Genomic DNA, 21499 nt, shown 5'->3' on the forward strand with positions numbered 1-21499 from the left:
TCAGGAAAAATTGCACAACAAACTATAATGTCCATTTTTTCTTATTAGCCCATATAAAACTTGGGCTAAAGCTAAATTTTAGTGATAAAAATGTAATTATTCTTTCTTCAGTGCCCAATGGTATAAACTTCTCTGAGATACATGTGGTGTCAATATGCTCACTGCACCCCTAGATTAATTCATTGGGGGATGTAGTTTGTAACATGGGGGTCACTTATAGAGGGTTCCGCTGTTCTGGTACCTCAGGGACTCTGCCAATGTGACATGGCACCCTCAAATCATTCCAGCAAAATCTTCACTTCAATATGGTGCTCCTTCCCTTCCAAGCTTTGCACTGTGCCTCAAAAGTAGTTTTCGAACACACAGGGCCGGCGTTAGGGGCAGGCAGACCAGGCAGCTGCCTGGGGCCCCCGCTCCTCCAGGGGCCCCCAGCTAGCGGCAAGTCACGCAGCCGCTATGGGGCCCCTGTGAGGCAGGGGAGCCCGCCTGCCGCCAGCGCCGACTCCCCCGCCGCATTGAACTATACCGGCGTCTGCCGGTACAGTTCAATGCAATGATGGAGGAGAGTGTCACCTGACGCTCCCTCTCCCATCATTCCCCGCTCTGCCTCTGACACAGCGGGTGCGCGTCATCGCGTACTCACTGTGTGCCAGGCAGTGCGGCGGCAGCCGCCGACACAGGAGCAGGGAGCAGCGCGGGCTCGGGGAGAGGTAATGATCTTGTGTTTTTTTTGTTTTTTTTTTACTGGACTGTGCGGCCATTCTCTGGAGAAGAGAGGAGGGAAGGGGGATGTGGGCTCTGCTGCATACTACTGTGTGCTCTGCTGTATACTACTGTGTGCTCTGCTGTATACTACTGTGGGCTCTGCTGTATACTACTGTGGGCAGTGCTGTATACTACTGTGGGCTCTGCTGTATACTACTGTGGCCTCTGCTGTATACTACTGTGGGCAGTGCTATATACTACTGTGGGCAGTGCTGTATACTACTGTGTGCCCTGCTGTATACTACTGTGTGCTCTGCTGTATACTACTGTGGGCTCTGCTGTATACCACTGAGGGCTCTGCTGTATACCACTGTGGGCTCTGCTGTATACCACTGTGGGCTCTGCTGCATACCACTGTAGGCAGTGCTGTATACTACTGTGGGCAGTGCTGTATACTACTGTGGGCTCTGCTGTATACTACTGTGGGCAGTGCTGTATACTACTGTGGGCAGTGCTGTATACTACTGTGGGCAGTGCTGTATACTACTGTGGGCTCTGCTGTATACTACTGTGGGCAGTGCTGTATACTACTGTGGGCTCTGCTGTATACTACTGTGGGCAGTGCTGTATACTACTGTGGGCAGTGCTGTATACTACCGTGTGCTTTGCTGTATACTGTGGTCTCTGCTGTTTACTACTGTGGGCAGTGCTGTATACTACTGTGGGCTCTGCTGTATACTACTGTGGGCTCTGCTGTATACTACTTTGGGCTCTGCTGTATACTACTTTGGGCTCTGCTGTATACTACTTTGGGCTCTGCTGTATACTACTTTGGGCTCTGCTGTATACTACTGTGGGCTCTGCTGTATACTACTGTGGGCTCTGCTGTATACTACTGTGGGTTCTGCTGTATACTACTGTGGGCTCTGCTGTATACTACTGTGGGCAGTGCTGTATACTACTGTGTGGGCTGTGCTATATACTACGTGGCTGTGCTATATACTACTATGTGGGCTGTGCTATATACTATGGGGGTATATTATATTCTATGGGGGAGGCTGTGTTATATACTATGTGGCTGTGTTATATATTTGGGGGGTACATTATACATTATATTCTATGGAGGGGGCTGCATTATATTCTGTGTGTGGCTTTATTAGATTTTATGAGGGATGATTGCATCATACCCTTTGATGGGGCTACATTATATTCTATGGGGAGGTGGGCTGTATTATATCCTGTTCGGGGCTACATTATATTCTATGGGGGGGGGCTGTATTATATTTATATTCTACGAGGGGTGATTGCATCATACTCTATGAGGGGGCTACATTATACTATATGGGGGGCTGCATTATATTCTATGGGGAAGTTACATTATACTCTGTGGGGGGTTACATTATACTCTGGGGTGGCTGCATTATACTCTGTGGGGTGGTGGCTGCATTATACTATATGTGGGCTGAATTATACTGTATCGAGGACTATGGGGAATACATTATACTATATGAAGAACTATGGGGTGCATTATACTATGGGAAGTGAATTGTACTACATGGATGACTATGGCGGTGCATTATACTATATGGAGCACTGTGAGGAGTGTATTATGCTATATGGTGGACTGAGTATATTTTAATATATGGAAGACTATGAGGAGTGTATTATACTATATGGAGGACTATGGGAAGTGTATAATACTATATGGAGGACTATGAGGAGTGTATTATACTATATGGAGGACTATGGGGCACATTATATTATATGGAGGACTATGGGGTATATTATACTATACAAGCAAAATGCTGCATATTCATTGGGTGATTGGATTGTTTATGCCGGAATAAAAATCCTTGTTCTCAGCAGCACATCGCCGGTATAAACTGTAGATGTGCTGTTGATAACATGATACTGTATGGTGATCTGTTAGTGATCTATTAGTGATCGTTCTGTCCCCTTCATTCTTTCTCAGATGGTGGAAAGAGGCCGGGAAACAAGCGTCCAACGACTTCACTACTGTCGATCACACTCGTTTAGCGGCCTGAGATCAGCGCATGTAAATACAGCAGAAATGCTTCTGTATGATGTCCAATATGTTAGCATTTGGGGCCCCATTTTAAACTTTGCCTAGGGCCCCACTTTGCCTAAAACCGGCCCTGCGAACACATATGGGATGCCGATGTACTCAGGAGAAATTACATAAATTGTGATGTTTGTTTTCTCATATTATACCTCGTGAAAGTGAAAAACTTGGGGTCAAAGCAACATTTTAGTGAAAGAAAAAAAAAAAGTAATTTCCCATTTACTCATCCCAATGTTATACAAGTGAATCGCCTGAGCTTTAAAAATGCTCACTATGCTCCAAGATGAATTCCTCAAGAGGTGTAGTTTCCATAATGGGGTCACTTGTGGGGGTTTCTGCTATTTTGGCATATCAGAGGTTTTTCAAATGTAACATGGTGTCCGCAATATATTGCGCTCCTTTTCTTCTGAGCCCTGCCCTAACAGTCGATTTCCACCACATATGAGGTATCAGTGTTCTTAGGACTAATTGCACAACAAATTGTATTGTCCATTTTCTCCTGTTCATTGTCAAAATGTAAAATTTGGGGGCAAAAACATTTTTCTCTATCGCTTCATTTGGAGACACAGGAAACCATGTGTGTATGCTGCTGCCACTAGGAGGTTGACACTATGCAATAAAAAAGGTTGGCTCCTCCTCAGTAGTATACACCCCCCGACCGGAGCTAAGCTGGTCAGTTTTAGCTTAGTATCAGTAGGAGGTGGACATGAGTCTTTCACTAGACCCATAGCTACCTCGGTTTTCGTAGTTTTTCCTGTAACGTCTTTTCTTTTTCAGATGGATCTTCTCCTTTACCTCTGGAGGGATATAGTGTGAACAGTCACACTGTACTCCCAAGTAGAGACTATGAGTACGGCGTGTATTGCCACCCCGTATCCTATGTCTAGCCGGCAGGACCTCAACCCCTAACTCATGAAGAGTGTTTAGGTGATCCGTATTTCGGTTCTAGTCCCAGTCTCCTGCCTACTCACCCACCACAGGCAGTCGGTTTCAGGAGGCATTGACGTTCCTCAACCCCAAGAGGCACGGACATCTACGGATGATATTAACATCTCCAGGGAATGGAGAGGTACATCCTTTTATCTCTTCTCTTTACAGTGGTGCTGAGGAGAGGATCAAGATGAAGATAAAGAAAGAAGTGGATGAAGAAACCCACTTGGGTTTTCACCTAAGGATTACTTTAGACCCTTTTGGTTTATATGCCTCTGGGAGGGGTCTTTTACAGTAAGCATGGGCACAGGGTTCTTCCTTTCTCTTGCCCTCTGGTTTAGAATAGACCTTTTTGGTCTGTATGCCCCTATATGAGTTCTTCATTACTCAGGATCGGTGGGAATAGGGTCTTTTTCCTGAGCTTAATAATTTTTGGTCCATTTGTCCCTGTGTGGGGTTTACATAAGCAGGATCGTTGGACACAGTTTCTTTTTTGTGGTATGTTTTAGCCTCTGCACTGCCGCCCCTATTTCCAGCCTTATCTTTTACTTCAGGCCACCGGCTTTTGTGAGGCCTAGTCGCAGCGGTTAGCGCCGCCCCCTCCTTCCCGACTTTTTTTGAGGGGGCTTTTTATCCCACCCGTCGCAGGCACACCCCCTCTTCCTTCTGTGGCGGGCGGAAGCGGTGTCTGTGATTTTTTTTTTCTCATTGGAGGCCCTCCCCTTCCTTTCGGTGATTGCCATCTTCCGGCACCTGGACCCAGAAGGTGGCATTTTCTCTCCAAGCATCACAGGAACTGTAAGCCCCTCTCCTGATGCTGGCATTACAACACTCTAGGAGGAGAGGTTAACTGCACCTGGCCCTTCACTATTGCAGTGGTTTGGGACCGACTCTCGGCAAAGTAAAAGACTGTTTATTCTCCAGCAATCTCCCTCTGATCTCCAAAGCCTCTGCTGCTCTGTCCTCAGGAGAGATGGCAGGACACGACTGTCTTCAGGGACACCGCCAGATATAGAAGTCTGTTATCTGTCCAATGCCTACGGGTATTCCAGACCTTACCGCAGCTCAGAAATACTGTCTCCTATACCCTTCGCCCCAGGGTTCTCTCCATGGGGAGTCAGTCGCAGGATACTGAGAGCCATTTGCAGAAGTGCTCCTTCAACTATCCAGGATTACACCTACGAGGTACATTACAATTGACAGCAGCAGCTGTCTCTCCAGTGACTTGGACATGCCTTGGTTTGACTACTGCAGTGGTACTGGTGTTCTGTCCCATATACAGTTAAGTCAAAACCACCTGCTATTACGTTCCTCACAATCTTTCACTGCAGTAGTACTGGTCCCATATTCAGGTGAGCCAGAACCACCCGCTATTACTTACCTCACATTCAATTACAGCAGCGGTACTGGTGTTCAGTCCAATATTTAGGAGATTCAGAACCACCTGCTATTACGTACCTCACGTTCAATTACAGCAGCTGTACTGGTATTCTGTCTCATATTCAGGCGAGTCAGATACACCCTCTAACGTACCACATGGTCATTTACCACATCTGCCTACGCTTCCTTCTATTCACCATTCAGTGAATCAGATGTGCCTTGTATCCATCTCTTATGGTTGACTGCAGCAGCGGTACTAGTCCACTTTCAGGTAAGTCAGACGCACCTTCTATCACGTGCCTCATAGTTAATAACAGTGGGTAAGTCTCTTGCACAGCCTTCTCCCACCTTGTTGAAGACTCCAGCATTACTTACAGTGAGTCAGACAATTTACATGGTTGATCACAGCGGCAATATAAGTGTCCAGCACACTTTCAGGTAGGTCAGACACGCAGGTTTCAGGTGCCGGATGTCCAGCAGATTGTGCCTCCCATGTGCCTGGTTCACCATCTAGTCATTCGGGCCTGACCCTAACTATCCAGTAGATCAGTCTACTGAGTCATCCATGTGCTCTACCCACAAGCCAGGAGTTCACTTACTCAATCCTAGTGGCCTCCCATGTGTCTTTGGGGAGTCCGTCTCTGGTGTTGAACTCATTACTGCGTTCGCGCTCATCTTTCTACCTTTTTTTCTTGGAATTCTTTGTATCTAGACAGAGCGCGTCTCAGCGTTCCTTTTTTCGAGCAGTTTCTTCGGACGCTCAGCCTCCCTGTTTGCATCTGGACAGTCATCAATTGTCTTCGGGTCTGGATCCGCTTTGTGGTTCGGACGCTTAATGGCATAGGTCAGATCTCCATCATTTCCTTTACTGCTCTCTGCATGGGGCAAAGGGCCTCCTGCATCATTCTTTATCAGGTCTCTAATAGCAGCTCCCTAAGCTGTTGTCAGTTATTTTTTCCGCCTCCTTGTCGTTTTTCGGCATTGTAGACATACTGTATGGTTGGTTCTATATTGCAGTGGCCGGTCTCCAGCTTGTGATTCTCGCATCTGCTCATATTGGTTTCACCAGTTCTTGTCGTCTTCCCACCTTTGGGGATTGCTTTGGGACGTCCCATGGTGTCCTTTGTCCCTCAATGAAGCGATAGAGAAAAGAAGATTTGGGGTTCTTACTGTAAAATCTCTTTCTCTGAGCTTTCATTGGGGACACAGCACCTGCCCTTTTTTTCTATTGATTCTGTTGGACCAGTCTGTGTTCTTTTTTTCAAGTTGCTTCTCCTCCTACTTTAACACTAACTGACCAGCTTAGCTCTGGACGGGGGGTGTATACGACTGAGGAGGAGCCAACTTTTTTTTATTGCATAGTGTCAACCTCCTAGCGCCAGCAGCATACACCCATGGTTTCCTGTGTCCCCCAATGAAGGCTCAGCGAAAGATCTTACAGTGAGAACCCAAAATCATCTTTTCTAGGAAAAAATTATTTTTTTCCTTTTCATGGTTTAGTGTTATAAAACTTCTCTGAAGCACCTGTGGGTGCAAGGTGCTCACCACTAGGGATGAGCGGAACTGTGGAAGTTCGGGTTCAACCAAACTTTAATAGAAAGAACTGTACCCGAACTTGAACAACAAAGAAATCAATGGGGACCGAAATTTTAGAGCTGGAAAACCTCTCTCTCTCTCCTCTATTGACTGTAAGGCTATGTGCCCACGTTCAGGATTGTTCACAGAATTTTCCTGATCAAAATCAGACTCCTTTCGCAGGAAATCCGCTAGCGTTTTTTTTTGCGGTTTTATTGCTTTTTCTGCACGTTTTTCCACGCTGTTTTTTCCGGAGCTTCCCACTACAATAATATAGCGGCAAATCCGAAGATTTTCCGCAAAATTAATGAACATGCTGCTTTTTTTTGCGGAAAAAAAAACGCAACATGGGCTCAAAAATTGCAGAATGCATTAAAATAATGGGATGCTTAATGTAAGCGTTTTTTTTTAGTGTTTTTGCAGCGGAAAACCGTCGAAAAAAGGAGATTTTTGTTTACTTACCGTAAAATCTTTTTCTCCGAGCCAATCATTGGGGGACACAGACCGTGGGTGTTATGCTGCTGCCACTAGGAGGACACTAAGTGATACAAAGAAAGTTAGCTCCTCCCCTGCAGTATACACCCTCCTGCTGGCCCTCAGCTAACCAGTTCGGTGCAAAAAGCAGTAGGAGATCAGTAACAACATATTAGCTTACAGCATGTCATATTATATATGAGAGTATAGCATATCGGATTGTAAAAAACAAGCATAAGCCAATACTAGGGTGGGAGCTGTGTCCCCCAATGATTGGCTCGGAGAAAAAGATTTTACGGTAAGTAAACAAAAATCTCCTTTTCTCCTACGCCTCATTGGGGGACACAGACCGTGGGACGTACCAAAGCAGTCCCTGGGTGGGGACAACGTCAGATCAGGCTCTGTGTAACTGCTACTTACGAGTGCGCCACCGCGGCCTGCAGAGTCCGCCTACCCAGAGTCACATCTGTGGAAGTCTGGGAATTATAATGCTTCAAGGATGCATGCGGACTGGACGAATCCGCAAACGTGCAGGCGTGTCTTGTTGACGCCTGGTGCCTGGAACCCACGATAGACGGGGAGATAGGCTGTCATCTAACACGGAAGGACTACTGGATGGTGAAAGAATACACCAGGCTAAATGGCCGATGGAGACGGCCAAACCCTTCCTGTAAAAGTCAGGAAGCCTTCCTCTTACCGGTAGGAAACCCAAGATACAGTGTCCAACCTTCGGAAGGACGCCATCCTCAAGACATACCTACTTAGAGCACTTGCTCTGTCCGGAATATGGGGACCTCATTCCATTTTGTGGAGTGGTGCCCAAAGAGATGAGGGAGGAACTATGCCCTCATGACAGTAGTAATACAATACCACCTTGGAACTAGGGACAGGGAAGGCTTGAGGACAACCTGCCTTGAAGGAAATAAGAGAAAAAAATCTGAAAAGACCCGTTAGCACCGAAGACTCGTCAGAATGAGGATATCGCCGAGAGAAAAGGGGGCAACCTTCCCTAAGAGAATAGATCCCAGTGATCTAACGGTATGCAAAAGGGAAGAATTACATGTGAAAAACATCCTGCGAGGTGGTCCCTACTTGCAGTTTTGTTGCAGAAATACAGAAAGCTACCAGCTCCGCAAGCGAACTGACGTGGTCAGTACGGATTTCCGAGGATCACTGGGGCCCTTTCTGCTTCTGAAAAGCTTTCGGAAGTGGAAACTGGTACCACGGAATAACCGGAGCATGCAGTGCGAAGGCTCCTGGATCTCGAGGCCGAACAACCAACTCCAGTACACCGGCGATCAGTCAGGACGCCATCCGAGCTACAACTGTAGAGCTCCAGTGAAGGCGGGTCTGATGGAATACTTCCGGTGAAGTTCCCACTCACTTGAGGTGAAACCCTGACGGCTAAATATGTTCGCAGCCCAGAGTTCTACTTCTGGGATATGAACTGCCAAGATCACCGAGTGATAGATCTCGGCCCATGTGAGGTACTTTGGCCATGGTGCTTGAACGTGGGTACTCGCTAGATGATTGACGTATGACAGCCGTGGCGTTGTCCAATTGAATTCGGATGGGTTGACCCGCCATAAGGAGTGGACCTACTATAGGACTACCCTTGAGATCTCCAGAGCAATGATCGGGAGAAGAGGACTGGCATTGGAAGTTACTAGTAACCATGGAACCGGGAGAAAAAACTCCGGATGAAAAAGGAGCTCAGAGACTATCGTCTGAAAAGCTGCTTGACTTGCTGAAAACTAACGAAGCAAAGGAAACTGTTTCCATTGTCGTCTCCGTTTTTTTTTTTTTTTTTTTGGAACCCTCCCAGTAAATTAAATGAAATGAGGGGGGGGAGTGAGCAAGAGCGCGAGCTCCCTGTTGAAAAACCATGACCTTGTCTGGAGGGAGATTTACCACCCTTCTGGAAGAATACTGGATCATCCTCAAAAAAGGATATCTGCTGGGCTGGAAATGAGGAGTAGTCTAAGTCTAGCCACCAGCCCAGGTGAGAGGGTATCGCAAGTGATATAGACGACTTAGGGTAGTCCTGCAAGGGTGGGTAAACAGTCGGTCAAACAGGATAGGACGACCACGCCTCTAGGTGCAAGATGACAGCCACCATGACCCTTGCGAACACCCTGGATGCGGTAGCAAGGCCGAAGAACAAGGTCGTGACCTAAATGCTGTTCACGAATGGAAAAGCAAAAGGAATTTTTGAAGAGGTTAGGCATCCCGAATGTCGATGGATGCCCGAAATTGCACCTTTTTTGTTGAAGTAATGGCTGAGCGGATGAAACTCCATTCGAAGAAGAACCTTGTGAAAAGATTGTTAGAAGTTTGAGGTCCGGAATCGGTCCTACTTATCGTTCCACCTCTTAGTAACCAAGATCCCTTAGATCTAGACTGTCCTGGACAACCCTTTCACTGTTGGTCGGGGCTGCGGAAACGTACGATTGTTCGTTAGTCTCCCACTCAAAAATATGATTGACCAGCTGAACTGTCTTCAGGAAAGGGATCAGGAAAGGGATACTGGTGTGAATCGAAGTAGTTAAGGGCTCTAGCATCCATGCGGCGGATAGGGAGATTAAAGGGCTGGACCCGTAGCTGCCAAACGGAACAAACCAGATGTGCTATTTGACAGATCGTGGCATTTTTAATTGAGGACATATCGGGCAGGGATACTGGTAGGTAAACCACAGGAGATTGTACCCGGTTAATCTGCCGAGTGGCAGAATGCGCCGCTGCTTCCAGCAGGTCATTGCAGAGTTAAAAATTAGGAGCCTCGATCCACCATCCTCTTAACAAGGAAGTGGAGAGGGAAATACGCCTACTTGCATCTTCTGTTAAATAGTGGTGATGCAGAGGGGGGTGCTCAGACGCCCGAAAAAAGGGATGCCTCTGTACATCCACAGAGTGCAAGTCTCCGGGGACCTTCGAGTGCCCGTCTGTTGATGGTGTGGGGAGACCGGCGCCCTTTAAAGTGCCTGTCGCCGTTAAAAATCAGACCAGGCATAGCGTCCCACGTAGAGGCTTCTGTCCAGTGAATCGCATATCCGGACTGGATGGCAAAAGCTCTACGAGGGAGTTTAGGCTGAGGGAACTAGTTACACTGGGATAAACTGGGATCAGCGGCAGAGGGCTCCTCATTTATGACCAGTTTCGGATTGGTCATGGTGTCCTCAAGACCAGGGAATACTGGTCGTGTGCCGTTAAGACCAGGGAAAACTGGTCGTGTGCCTTTAAGACCAGGGAATACTGGTCGTGTGCCTTTAAGACCAGGGAATACTGGTCGTCTGCCTTTAAGACCAGGGATTACTGGTCGTGTGGCTTTAAGACCAGAGAATGCTGGTCGTGTGCCTTTAAGACCAGGGAATACTGGTCGTGCGCCATTAAGACCAGGGAATACTGGTCGTGTGCCTTTAAAACCAGGGAAAACTGGACGTGTGCCTTTAAAACCCGGGAATTCTGGTCACGCGCCCTTAAGACCAGGGAATACTGGTCACGTGCCTGTAAGACCAGGGAATACTGGTCACGTGCCTTTAAGACCAGGGGATACTGGTCACGTACCCTTAAGACCAGGGGATACTGGTCACGTACCCTTAAGACCAGGGAATACTGGTCACGTGCCTTTAAGACCAGGGAATACTGGTCACGTGCCTTTAAGACCAGGAAATACTGGTCACGTGCCTTTAAGACCAGGAAATACTGGTCACGTGCCTTTAAGACCAGAGAATACTGGTCGTGTGACTTTAAGACCAGGAATACTGGTCATGCGGGTTAGGTAAAATCTCGCAGCGAGCGAGAAGCGCCAATTTAGGGGGCGGAGCTACAGGCACGACATGGGCGGAGCCTCGAAACTTCCATGATAGGCCCCAGCCGGGGCGTAAATTTCTGCAGCCGGCGTCAGCGTAAAAGTTAGGGGTGGTCACCCGTTGCTCGAGAAAATTGAGCGCTTCTGCGTCAGGCGCTAAGCGCCAGGAAAAAAGGCTAAGCCGCCTTGAGGCGACACAGTGCGCTTCTGTACTACACATCGGCCGAAGCCGGGAGCAAAATTTGTTAGCCGACTGGAGCGTTACCTCAGGGAGGTGGCCACAGGGAAGTCTGAGACTGCCTGTCAATATCCCGCTGCAGAAGCCCATTGCTGGCAGAATCCACTTACCAACGGTGCGCGTCCCGGCATGGAGCCGCCGCGGATGTCGGGTATTGCAGCGTGGACGGTGCAGGGATAGAGAGATAAACCTCAATCCATCATCCCTTTGTTAGGGAGGTGGAGAGGAACCGTCCGCCTCCTTGTCCGCTTTCACAGTGGTGGAGGAGGCTGCCCGGACCATGGAGGGGGGCTTCTGTACATCCACGAAGTTCAGCCCATCGGGACCATGAAAGCACCTCCGCTCCTGAAAAGGATTTCAACTGCGGCCTAGTCCGGCTGCAAAAGCCGGGGACTAAATTTATGGAGCCTGCCGGTGGAGCGCGTCGGCGGGCCGCGCGCCGAATGATTGCCGCTGGCGTACTGGCCAGTGGCACCCCCAGGACCGCATCTTCCAGGCAGGCAGCGTGAGGAAGCAAGGCCCCCGAGATCTGCAGGGCGCCTCTCGTCCCAGACGAGAAGCGCCGATCTAGGGGGGCGGGGTTACGGCCGTGGGAGGGATCTGCCCACTGCGGCCTACTCCAGCTGAAAAGCCGGGGACTAAATTTCCAGCCTGCCTGGGGATGCGCGGCGGCCGCAACAGAGCGACGCTAACCGCCGCAGTTCCCGACCGCCGGCGCCTGTCCCCAGGGGCTCTGCCGCAAGTACTGCCGGCGCCTACCCCATAGAGGCCACTGCGGCCTACTCCGGCTGAAGAAGCCGGGGACTAAATTTATGGGCCCTGCCGACGATGTGCGGCGGCGGCCGCGACGGAGCGCCGCCGAGCACCGGTCGGCGGTGCCTCTCCCTGGGGACCCAGACTGCATCGCTGCCGCTGAGGGGGAGCAGGGGGGAGTCCCCAGAAGGTACTTACAGCCGCCATCCCGGATCTCACAGGTCTGCTGGGCGCTTCTGTGAGTCTGTAAGTTCAATCCATGCACCCTGGATGGGGATGGAGAGGCCCCTGATGCATCTCTGTAGCAGAGGGGGGCTGCGGCACAACATCCCCTCCGGACTGCCTACGTCTCCAAATTACATCGCTGTAATGCAGGGTCCTGGAGGGGGTTGGGGGAAATCGGGACCAAAAAAGGAACCGTTGCCCTGGCGCAAACTTTTTTCGTGCGCCATACGTCGCAGGAGAGGGACGGGGAGGTATACTCGCCGTGCTCGCCTGTTGTTGGTTCGGGGGAGAGCGGACCTTATGAAAAAAAGGACCCGTCGCCCCCTTCACTCCGTTAAATAAAAAATTAAAAATTTACATAAAATTAAAAAATCAAAAATTAAAACAAAGATGGGGTCTGGGAAAAAAGACCCAAGTGCCTCCTAAGACACTAAGCAAGAACTGGTTAGCTGAGGGCCAGCAGGAGGGTGTATACTGCAGGGGAGGAGCTAACTTTCTTTGTATCACTTAGTGTCCTCCTAGTGGCAGCAGCATAACACCCACGGTCTGTGTCCCCCAATGAGGCGTAGGAGAAAACAGCTGCGGCGCCAGACACCTGATTATCAGGAGCGCTCCAGGTATCCGGGTTCACGCTGCAGCTCTTCGGTAAGCTCTATTAGCAAGACGAATAAGGAGGGATCTGACTATATTCGCTCATGTCTAGTCATAACTATCTGGTTTAAGGGCATAAAAATTAAAAATTTGAAAATTGTGAAATTTGCGCTAAAATTCCAATATTTTCACCAATAAAATGCAAAAATATTGACCTAAATTTACCACTATCATGAAGTACAATATGTTCCAAAAAACATTCTTAGAATCAGTGGGATCTGTTGAAGCATTCCAGAATTATTACCACCAAGGGTAAATTCAGAATTCAGCTTCATATATGACTATGAGGCCGTCAAGTTCCAGTCCAGAGACCCTCAGCCAGTCCGGGCATTATGGCCCATACAAGAAGTTTCACTGAATTTGCCCTAACTCCTAAGGCTGGGTTCACATGTTTTTCCTCACACATCCGTGACTGTCTGGGTTTCCATCTGAAGCCATGAAAGATGGGATTTAGGTGTATCACCCTGCGGAGTTATTGACTATAATGAAGCAAAATCACTTAAGTTGTCCGACTTTACCTTCGGCAATGTCATCTATAGCAAAAGAGACCACAAAAATGTTTTGATTTTGTGACGTGAGCTCGGCCTAAGGCCGGCCTCACACTAGCGAGTTTTACGGACGTATGAGCGCATAAACTACGTCCGTAAAATTCGCATTACACACGGCCCAATGATTCCCTATGTCCCAGCTCCTATCTGCCGTATATTACGCATTCCTAATATACGGTCTTGTACGGCCGTAGAAAATCGCAGCATGCTGCGTTTGTCACCGTATTGCGCAAAAAAATCGCCAATGAAAGTCTATGGGGGCGAGAAAAATACGGATTCCACACGGACCAGCAGTGTGACTTGCGAGAAATACGCAGCGGTGTTAGTGAAAAGCCGGTAATTCAATTGCCGGCTTTTCATTTCTCCTTCACAAACCCGACAGGATATGAGACATGGTTTACATACAGTAAACCATCTCATATCCCCCTTTTTTTTGCATATTCCACACTACTAATGTTAGTAGTGTGTATGTGCAAAATTTGGGCACTGTAGCTGCTAAAATAAAGGGTTAAATCGCGGAACAAATTGGCGTGGGCTCCCGCGCAATTTTCTCCGACAGAGTGGTAAAGCCAATGACTGAGGGCAGATATTAATAGCCTAGAGAGGGTCCATGGTTATTGGCCCCCCTGGCTACAAACATCTGCCCCCAGCCACCCCAGAAAAGGCACATCTGGAAGATGCGCCTATTCTGGCACTTGGCCACTCTCTTCCCACTCCCGTGTAGCGGTGGGATATGGGGTAATGAAGGGTTAATGCCACCTTGCTATTGTAAGGTGACATTAAGCCAGATTAATAATGGAGAGGCGTCAATTCTGACACCTATCCATTATTAATCCAATTGTATGAAAGGGTTAATAAAACACACACACACACACACACACACACACACACACACACACATTATTGAAAAGTATTTTAATGAAATAAACAAACAGGTTGTTTTAGTATTTTATTGCTCACTCAATCCACCAGAAGACCCTCGCTTGGCAAAATAATAAACCAACAATATACATACCTTCTGATGAACTGTCAGGTCCCACGAAGTAAATCCATCTGAAGGGGTTAAATCATTTTACAGCCAGGAGCTGCGCTAAAGCACTGCTCGTGGCTGTAAAAACCCCGGGTGCTGAAAGGAAAGCTGGGAGATCTGTACTTACATTGAGTCGCGGTTGAGGCGCCCTCTGGTGGATGAACTCATATGAACTCGAGCGTGGGAACTTTTCCAAGGCTCCAGTTCATGAGGACATCCAGCAGAGGGCGCCTCACCGCGACTCAATGTAAGTACAGATCACCCAGCTTTCCTTTCAGCACCTGGGGTTTTTACAGCCACAAGCAGTGCTTTAGCACAGCTCCTGCCTGTAAAATGATTTAACCCCTTCAGATGGATTTACTTCGTGGGACCTGACAGTTCACCAGAAGGTATGTATATTGTTGGTTTATTATTTTGCCAAGCGAGGGTCTTCTGGTGGATTGAGTGAGCAATAAAATACTAAAACAACCTGTTTGTTTATTTCATTAAAATACTTTTTAATAATGTGTGTGTGTGTGTGTGTGTGTGTGTGTTTTATTAACCCTTTCATACAATTGGATTAATAATGGATAGGTGTCAGAATTGACGCCTCTCCATTATTAATCTGGCTTAATGTCACCTTACAATAGCAAGGTGACATTAACCCTTCATTACCCCATATCCCACCTCTACACGGGAGTGGGAAGAGAGTGGCCAAGTGCCAGAATAGGCGCATCTTCCAGATGTGCCTTTTCTGGGGTGGCTGGGAGCAGATGTTTGTAGCCAGGGGGGGCCCAATAACCATGGACCCTCTCTAGGCTATTAATATCTGCCCTCAGTCACTGGCTTTACCACTCTGGCGGAGAAAATTGCGCGGGAGCCCACGCCAATTTTTTCCGCCATTTAACCCTTTATTTTAGCAGCTACAGCACCCAAATTTTGCACATACACACTACTAACATTAGTAGTGTGGAATATGCAAAAAAAAGGGGGATATGAGATGGTTTACTGTATGTAAACCATGTCTCATATCATGTCGGGTTTGGGAAGGAGAAATGAAAAGCCGGCAATTGAATTACCGGCTTTTCACATATATCGCGCTGAATTAAATATAAATACAGCATATATATATATGTGTCTCAATGACATATATATATATATATATATATATATATATATATATATATATATATATATATATATATATATATATTGTATATATGTGTTACCGAACATTTGAGCACATAAATCCATTAGATGTCGGTTTTGCAAGCCTGCGAGAAAATATCGCAGTACGGATGCCATACGGATTACATACGGAGGATGCCATGCGCAAAATACGCTGACACACCCTGCCTACGGATGACATACGGACCACTATTTTGGGGACTTTTCTGCGTATTACGGCCGTAAAAAACGGACCGTATTTTTATACGCTGAGTGTGAGGCCGGCCTAATACATATTTCCTCAATAAATATTTACACCTGATTTGAAAGTGAATGATCAGTCCAGGAGGAAAAAAAATGATTGCTGGCCACATTTTCTTCCAGAGCTAATGTTTTCTGTTTTATCTAGATTTTTATTGGGTGCTTAATATAAACCTAGAAAAATGTGAGCAAACATAACCCATAATATAATCATAGAAAAGGTATGTGCAAAATGTAAAAGGATTTATTGCTCAAAAGGCATAAAATAGTCCGGTGTCACTAAGAAGCAGTCCTAAAAATGCAACATTAGGAGGGTATCATGCCTTTATTCCTCTTCCGATCTGCCATGGCCCTGCGGTTGTGATTTGCTCGGGTTCCTTTGTTGCTTTCTTTCTTTCTGCGCTCTTGTACAGTTTCCCGGCTCTGTCCCTGGCCCCGGGTTGTTCCAGCAACCGCTGTACTGTTATCATGTCGGATGCTACAAAGAAGAGAAAAAAAACAAAACATTTTTGTAACTTGAAATATATGTACCATATGTATTGGCCTCTTATAAAATTGTCTCAATGCCGCAGCACCCTTTCATAATGCAGCCAGCTGATTGTCTGTTCAGGCTTCTGAAATCCTAAGCACCCACACAATTCAGGCCGCTGCAGGTGAAATAGTCTTACGTGCCACCAATCACAAGGAAATATTTTTTAAATTATGCATTAAGTAAAAAGTTGCCATCCTGGATAATATCGAAACAGGAGATTGTAGAACAGCACCATTTAATAGCTACTTATAAATGGGTGCGAGTCCTCCAAGCTAATGTCCAATTTGTTCCATAATATAAGTCATAAAGAAGGCAGCACTCCAGACAAAACAAAATTTAAAGGGAACCTGTCACCTCCAAAATCGAAGGTGAGCTAAGCCCACCAGCATCAGGGGCTTATCTATAGCATTCTGTAGATAAGCCCCCAATGTATCCTGAAAGTTGAGAAAAAGAGGTGAGATTAAACTCACCCAGGGGCGGTCCGGTCCGATAGGCGTCGCGGTCCTGTCCGGGGCCTCCCATCTTCTTACGATGACGTCCTCTTCTTGTAGTCACGCTGCAGCGTGAATACAAAAAGAGGACGTACCGGGACCGCCCCTGGGTAAGTATAATCTAACCTCTTTTTCTCATCTTTCAGGATACATCGGGGGCTTATCTACAGCATTACAGAATGCTATAGATAAGCCCCTGATGCCGGTGGGCTTAGCTCACCTTTGATTTTGGGGTTGACAGGTTCCTTCCCGCTCTGACCAATTTCCGATTTTTTTTCCCCCTTCAGATTTTCCTCCCCTTCTTCCAAGAGGCATAACTTTTTTTTAAAGTTCTGTCCACATAGACACATATAAAGGCTTGTTTTTTGCAGAATTAGTTGAATGGTGTCCCGCAAAAGTTCAGTTTACCAATAGTGTATGAGAAAACAGGGAAAAAAATTCAAATGTGTTGAATTGGCAAAAAAAGCGCAATTTTTTAGCATTGTTTAGAGATTTTTTTCATACCATACATTGCATGGTTAAAATGACCAACAATATGATTTTCCTCATCACTATATTTATTTGACTGTATAGGAGACCTGAACCTGTGAACGTCTGATCACTTTTACAATATACAGCAATATCACAGTATTGCTGCATATAGTAAAAATCATTGTTTCCTTTCAAGTCCAGCTACTGCAGTTGTCAGAGTTTGACAGTGGCATTTAATAGGCGAACAGAGTGGGCGGAGCTATTACCTGCCTGGTATGGAGCGAGTTCACCCAGTGAGCCCACTCCATACCCTCACTACCCACGTGCACCGTACATGTACGGCAGATATCGGTAAGGGGTTAGCAGGTTATTCCCACAATGACAATATTTTTGACTATTAATTGAATATACAGTACAAGCCCAATCAAGTTTCTTTCTTGTACCCCTGTCTTTTTCAACCCTCCTTCTGCCCCTCTGTGCATATAGCTTCATAGGGCTGTCCTACTCTTAGGTACAAGAACTACATTTCCTAGCAGCACACTGTTCCATCACAGTGCTGCAGGCCCCCTCCCTCCTCTCTCCTGTGTGCTTCCTGATAGATCTCAACATGGGTAATTGTTTATTTACATGGCAGAGGTTACCATTGCGAGTTTTGAATGCAGGGACTGTGACCCACTATTTGGCAAATATTCAAATTCCACATTTCAATGGTGGTCAGAGCAGGTTCATACTCGCACATGCATGTATAACAGAGCCGAGCATAGAATGAGCTGTGCTACAACAAAGCTTTCAGGGCAACGAGGTTACCATGAAAGCGGGCAGATTTTTTATTAGACAGGGTCGTAAATACATGTGTTTTAAATTAACTAAATAGGGTCATTAGGTGCAGATGCAGCTGGTATCTGTGGGATCATCAGCACAGCTGAGCTGGTCTATGGTACAAGCCAGCTGTCAGATGCGACAGGGTCATTAAGTGCATCTGATCACATTCAAATAAGCAGCCGGGATCATCGGTGATGCTGCGTGGGAGCGCCGGTAGGTGAGAATATTGCGATTTTTATTTTTTTAACCTGATTTGTGTTGTGTATGCGTTTTCGCAGCGGAAAACCGCTGCGAAGATGCATACACAACAGGTGCACATAGGCTTGACGGGTCCGTCAGAAAGATGGGCCCAGTGCACACGTTTTCCACAATCTGCACAGGATCCGTCAATTCAATGTCTTGACGGATCCTGTGCAGATTTGGAAGATGGAAGTGTGAAAGTAGCCTTAGTTAGAGCTACTGCAGGACAGATCCAGTGGCAATGCAGGGGAAAGAACGTGGTTGGGATCATCAGTAGGGAAGTGATCGCTGAAAATCAGTGCCATTTTAACAAATCAATAAGGTAATTGCAAACATGAATAATTCTGTATGTACAGAAAACTGGGACCACATTATGATTATAGGAAGGATCCTTTAAGTATTTAGATGTAAATGTAATGTATGATCCTCAGACATATGCAGCTGTATCACACAGCAGTGCAATCTTCAAAACTTACCCTCGCTTTGCTAAGTAACTTGCTCTTCTTGCCTCAGCCCGTTCTCTCAGTACTGCGGGGTCCTGCACAAAGTGATCAGGCTGTGGGAAAATAGGGTGCTGGTTACAGTCAGAAAATGCAGGACACAGGTAACATTAACCCCGATGTAGCACAGTTCAGACATGGATCTACAATACAGGGCACATGTATAGGAGACAAAACTTCTACAAAGTCTACATTGCAGATATACTACTACTATATTATGTATATAGTAAAAGTCATCCACTTAGAGTTACCAAAACAGTTTTCTCTTCAGCTTCTTCCTCTTCAAATTGATCTTCTCCATCATCTTTCTCTCGGGACATGAGCACTCGAGGAATAGTAAAAGGCCTAAGGTAAAATATATGCAGAAAACTATGAATAGAATGCGGATATGCAAGTAGCCCGAGTATGTAGTACAGTACAAGTGTACAGAAAGTAGTGGCAAATAGGAGAAGACATATGGAATGGGGCATGGACTGACCTGCGGCTAATGAGCTCATCATCAGAGTCTGCATCATTAGCTCCAACCTGGTTGCCATCATATGTGTCATCATACTCATCATCATAGTCAGCATCCACAGTGTGTTCTTCAGAGACCATGCTATAGCTGGCATAGCGCTCTTTCTGTGCAAGTATTACACTCTTATCTGATAATATTTGAGCTGATGTTTCCTGTTTCCTGCACAAGGATAAATACATTTTTAGTGTATATATGTATCTGTGTGTATATATCATATATATATCTAAACCAACATTTTATGTAATGTGTGCGTTATATATTGTAGGGTTTCAGCTCATTGGTAGCCGCTTGGATACGCACCAGCACAGGGTTTTCGTAAGAAAAAAGCATAGAGTTCATGGTCTATCAAACTTTACATCTCCAAAACAAAACAGCTTTCCTCCAGCACAAACGAACAGCAAACAGTCCTTTCTTCATGCACAATGAAACAAGGCAAATGTAGCAGCCTCACCAATCTCAGTATTCCAGGCAGTACCAGCTCTAGCAGCTTTAAATGCATTCACCAAACACACCTCTGCTGAGCTAACCTAGGCCAACCACCTCAGTGAAACATATCTGCCATCCAGGACCTTACCTCCTATCACACACACACACACACACACACACACACACACACACACAAACACAAACACAAACACAAACTACTCAAAAAAATAAAAGGGAACACTTAAACAACACAATGTAACAGCCAGTCAGTCACACTTCTGTGAAATCAACCAGTCCAGTTATGAAGCAACACTGATTGTGAATCGATTTCTCCTGCTGTTGTGCAAATGGAACAGACAACAGGTAGAAATTATAGGCAATTAGCAAGACAACCCTTATAAAAGGTGTGGTTCTACATAAGGTGACTATAGACCATTTCTCATCCTTTTTGGCTGTTTTGAGCACTTTTGCATTTTATCATTGCTCTCACCCCTAGAGGTACTGTACAGTAGCATGAGGTGGTGTATACAGCCCACAGATGTTGCTAAGGTAGTGCAGCTCATCCAGGATGGCACATCAATGCGAGCTGCGGCAGGAAGGGTAGTTATGTCTGTCTGCACTGTGTCCAGAGCAGAGACCAAGAGACAGGCCAGTAGACCAGGAAATGTGGATAGGGACATAGGAGGGCAAGAACCCAGCAGCAGGATCACTACCTCCTCATTTGTCCAATGATGAGCAGGTGGAGTAGTGCTAGAGCCCTGCAAAATGACATCCAGCAGACCACCAACATCCATGTGTCTGCTCAAACTGTCAAAAACAGACTCCATGAGGGTGTTATGAGGGCCCGACGTCCAGAAGTGGGTGTTGAGCTTACAGCCCAACACCATGCAGGGCGATTCGCATTTGCCAGAGAACCCCAAGATTGGCAAATTTGACATTAGCGTCCTGTGCTCTTCACGGATGAGAGCAGGTTCACACTGAGCACATGCGACAGACTGGAGACGCTGTGGAGAACATTCTGCTGCCTGCAACATCCTCCAGCATGACTGGTTTGGCAGTGGTAGTGTGGGGAAGCATTTCTTTGGAGGGCCACACAGCCCTCCGTGTGCTAGCCAGATGTACCCTGACTGCCATTAGGTACCGGGATGAGATCCTCAGACCCATGCCCAGGAACATGGAGGCAACACACACTACCAAGCATCATTTCCTTGTCTAGAGGCATTTCCACTGAAGTTGGATAAATCTGTAATTTGATTATCCACTTTGATTTTGAGCATCATCCCAAATCCAAAGATTTGCGACTGGAATATTTCATCCAGTGATAGCTAAGATGTGGTAATTTTGTGTAATATCCATCTATCTATCTATCTATCTATCTATCTATCTATCTATACACAGTACAGACCAAAAGTTTGGACACACCTTCTCATGTAAACATTTTTCTGTATTTTCATGACTATGAAAATTGTACATTGACATTGAAGCCATCAAAACTATGAATTAACACACGTGGAATTATATACTTAACAAAAAAGTGTGAAACAAATGAAATTATGTCTTATATTCTAGGTTCTTCAAAGTAGCCACCTTTTGCTTTGATGACTGCTTTGTACACTCTTGGATATATATATATATATATATATATATATATATATATATATATATATCTATCTATCTATATATCTATATCTAT

The 21499-nt window shown here is 46.3% G+C and overlaps 1 protein-coding gene across 3 annotated transcripts in view; it reads right to left on the bottom strand.

Moving 5' to 3' along the window:
• Positions 1-16029: 16029 nt before the first annotated feature.
• ASCC2 (activating signal cointegrator 1 complex subunit 2) overlaps positions 16030-21499 on the bottom strand; it is a 67322-nt gene continuing 61852 nt past the window's right edge. For all 3 annotated transcript variants that reach the window (XM_077297059.1, XM_077297049.1, XM_077297067.1), the window contains exons 16-19: positions 19342-19539; positions 19115-19208; positions 18840-18919; positions 16030-16285 (exon numbers count right to left, since the gene is read on the bottom strand). In XM_077297059.1, coding sequence (XP_077153174.1) covers positions 16114-16285; positions 18840-18919; positions 19115-19208; positions 19342-19539 — 544 coding nt within the window. In that variant the 3' untranslated portion in view covers positions 16030-16113. The remainder of the gene's footprint in view (positions 16286-18839; positions 18920-19114; positions 19209-19341; positions 19540-21499) is intronic.

The sequence above is a fragment of the Ranitomeya variabilis genome, chromosome 1 (genome assembly GCF_051348905.1).
Source record: "Ranitomeya variabilis isolate aRanVar5 chromosome 1, aRanVar5.hap1, whole genome shotgun sequence".
Taxonomy (NCBI): Eukaryota; Metazoa; Chordata; class Amphibia; order Anura; family Dendrobatidae; genus Ranitomeya; species Ranitomeya variabilis.